Source organism: Zea mays, chromosome 3 (assembly GCF_902167145.1).
Source record: "Zea mays cultivar B73 chromosome 3, Zm-B73-REFERENCE-NAM-5.0, whole genome shotgun sequence".
NCBI classification, from domain to species: Eukaryota; Viridiplantae; Streptophyta; class Magnoliopsida; order Poales; family Poaceae; genus Zea; species Zea mays.
The window spans coordinates 124,369,060-124,372,610 of NC_050098.1; the positions used below are offsets into that span (position 1 = coordinate 124,369,060).

General features: G+C 44.9%; 1 protein-coding gene across 1 annotated transcript; it reads right to left on the reverse strand.

Annotated features, from left to right (window-relative positions):
- LOC109944831 (uncharacterized) lies at positions 1-1,631 on the reverse strand. Its single transcript, XM_020550291.2, has one exon. It carries the CDS (start codon positions 835-837, stop codon positions 13-15), a length of 825 nt encoding a protein of 274 aa, XP_020405880.1. The 5' UTR covers positions 838-1,631; the 3' UTR covers positions 1-12.
- Between the last annotated feature and the right edge of the window lie 1,920 nt (positions 1,632-3,551).

The following is a 3,551-nucleotide window of genomic DNA, read 5'->3' on the forward strand; positions in this document are numbered from 1 at the left end:
CACTCCCACCCCTCAATTTTTCCCAGCCGCCACTGCCCTTCTTCCTCCTTGCGCAGGGCGGCAGCAGCCATGGCGCCTTTCTTCCCCAGCGCAGGGAGCTTCCTCCCTTCCTCCCAGGGCGCTGGTCTCTCTCCCATGGCCGGCCCTCTGCTCCGGCGCTCGGCATCCCTGCAGCAGGCGCCCTTCTTCCTCCCTGGCTCCCACGGCAGCAAGCAGCCAGCAGGGAGCAAGGCCAGCCCCCATGGCGCCCTTCCTCCTCGGCTCAATGGTGTGGCCGAGCAGCAACCTCTTCTCTCTGTTTCCTGTGCGTGCGCAGGGGCAGAAACTCCATGGCCGCCGAGCTCCATTCCTCCAAACAGCAGCTCCCTCCACGGCGCCATTTCTTCCAGCCGGCTCCACTTTCCCCTGCGCCCTACCTTTTTCCATGGAAGCAGCAGGAGCTCCACCTCCCATGGACGCCCAGAAAAATCTCCCATGCCGACGCCCCTTCTTTTCCCTTACTCGTTCTCCCTCGCGCAACAGCAGCCGGGTCTTCTTCCTCCCCCTGCTGTCCACGGCGTGCAGCAAACAGGGAGCTGAGCTCCATCTCCCCCTCATGGCGGGACACAGCAGCAGCTCGCCCAGCCTCTCCTCGCAGGCGCAGCCCTCTCCCATGGCGCGCTGCAGCAGATGCCGCGGAGCATTCCCTCCATGCCTTGTGACTCGGTTTCCTTCCTGTGTGTGTGTGCTGCTGCGCCTGCGCCGTTGATGCTTGCTAGGCGCTCGACAAAATGCGCAGCAGCCCCAACGTCTCCGCGTGGCTCGCTGCTTTTTGCTGCGCAGTGAACAGCACGCCATCGACGCTCGTCGGGTGTTTGCTGTTTTTGCGCAGTGAACAGCACGCCATCGACGCTCGTCGAGTGTTTGCTGTTTTTTTTGCGCAGCCCCAACATCATCGTCGTTCACCCCGGTGAGACCGCGACGCTCCTTGTTCGATTCAGCATCAACATTATTTTCCTATGATTAATTATGTATGTGTGCTGCTTTGTTTTATTTTTGTGGAGGAGATAACCCCGTGTTTTGCGTGGAGAAGGCAAGCCGCTCGACGCTCGTCGATGTGCGGAGCGATGCACAAAGCCGAATCGCCATCGTCCTCACAAACACCGTTTGGTTTTGTTTATGGTGAGCCGATGCATATCGCTCTCGATCGACTCGATTAATTATTTTGAATGCATGTGTGTAAAATGTTTCGATTATGCGCATTGGTAGGATCGCGTTTGCAATTGGAGAACAAGAGGTTCGATGCGTGCGATTTGTAGTTGTCTAATTATGTTTTGGTCGATGTGGTGCATGTTTAAAAATTGTGTTGGTATGGATTGAATTTTGCGTAGAGAAGAAAACGAAGAAGAAAGGAACTTGGCTGTTTTTATATTTTGATAGGAAAATATGATATGCGTTGTTTAATGCGAAAACTAAGTTACAAAATGCGGATTTTGTTGTGGGGAATGCATCGATATGTGGTTATGCGCAAAGTGTGATTTGTTTTATGCAATGTGACGGGATTCATGATTATATAGGGAGCATATTTATTGTTGTGGCGAGTAGTTAGAAAATGCTAGTTGCGTAGAGGATGAATTATTAAAACATGAGTATCGGAGTTCATATATTAGTAGTCGCGCCACGTTGATCGATGTGTCTCGAGTGCACGCCACCACATGGTTGTATGCGAGACACGGTAAAATAGAGTGTGCTCGACATGAATGTTCAGTCGTTGTAGGTGGAAATTGTCTTTGCTTAAATAGAGAGGTGGTGACATGCCGAAGTAGTCATCGCCTCCTCTATGTTTATATGTCGAGTCAAAATGTGGGGTACTCGTGGTACGCTAGGTGGTGTCCAAATAAATTAACCGGTCGATGTGGTAGTGGTCGTGCGTGATTTATTGTTAGTGAGTAGTTGGAATTCCGAGCTATATGAGGATTATGTTAAAAAACTAGTAGGCGGCGTGTAACTGCGTTCGTATGGTGAATAATAGGTCGGTAGGTATTGTTGATGCCAGTAGCAAATGTAAGTCTTATGAAGTTTTACACCATATGTAGATGCCTCTAGGTTAGACCCCAACAATGTGCTGTTTTAGGTGACTGGTGTGTTAACTAAATTAAGTTGAGCCAAGGTTAAGAAACGATTAATTAACCTACTCCCACCCATATTTTGAGTTGCAATGTCTAAAATGGTTTGCTAAGTTTTATACTGCGTTAGCCAACTCATGTAAGTAGGAGTCGATTTCGTTAAGTGTTTGTTATATATGTGTTGTGTCGGATTGCGATGATAAGAGACAAGCCGACGTGTAGGATGTATAGCGGCCTAGATTGTTACTCTGGCTAGCCGACTTATTAGACGGCTTGGTTAAGTTTGTAGTCGCGATGAATTGCTTGTTGTGGTCTAAATGTGTATGGTTATGGTTGGGAATGAAAAGTATTAGTGCTCATGTGATGTCTAAATTAAAACGCAAATGGTTGGGTGCTTATCGGGGAGAATGTGTCGTTGATTGGTTGTAGTAGTTTTAGTGCACGAAATGACTTGAATGAAAATTAGTAAGTCTACTTGTTAGTACTTATTTGATTTATTTAACTCTAACAAATGGTAAAGTGTTAGAATAATTCAAGTCTCTAGAACGCGACAATTCTTAAATTGTATAGAGCTGAAATGTGTTGATTGCTGTTTTGGGCTGCACGTACTGTTTTCGGTGTGCTGTATGTTTGATGAACTAAGTTGTGTTTTCTGTAGATATGTGCTATAGAAAAGTGGTAGATAACTTTATTATCTTGCTGGTGTTAAAATTTGACAGCCATAGGTCTGACAGTTTAGGAGTTGTGCTTTTTACAAATTCAGTAACTGAATCTGTCCAAATTCTGTACAGATTTCAGAAACTGCATTGTTTGCCTAATTTAATGTTACAATCTGTTCATGGTCATTATAAGAAAGTTGTAGATGCTTTTCTGATCTTGCTTGTGTTAAAATTTCATAAACACAGGCCTGATAGTTTAAGAGTTATGAATTTTACAACTTGGTTGCTGTGTTCTGTCCACTGACAGAACAGATTTTGAAAACTGAATTGTTTGATTCAGTTCAACATGGAATCAATTCTTGGTGATTATAAATGTTATGTAGTACTTTTCTCAAGATTTCCAAAAAGTCTTAGATCACTATTTTTGGTGGTCTGAAGATTAAGTTACCTATGTTTGAAGTGTGAAGACTGAATCTGTCCAGTTTTGGACAGCACAGCCTTCATAGTATATTTTACCCTTGATACATGCTAAACCAGCCAGGGATGTTTATAAATAATTTGTAGAACATTTAATTAGCTTTTCAGAAAGTCTAGGACCACTTTGTTTGGATGTCTGAATCTTTTGTTGTGAATTTTTGAAGCTGCAAGTCTGAATCTGTCCAAATCTGGACAGAGCTGCTGTGTTTGCACAATTCGACCTTGCTAAGTGTTTAATCAGGTTGTGATGACAATACCAAAGTTGTAGAGCACTTTTTAAGCTTTCCAGAAAGTCCTAGCTTGCTATTTT

Excerpts from the sequence above, each read along its gene's own strand:
- LOC109944831 (XM_020550291.2), bottom strand. The coding sequence starts at position 837 with ATGGCGTGCTGTTCACTGCGCAGCAAAAAGCAGCGAGCCACGCGGAGA.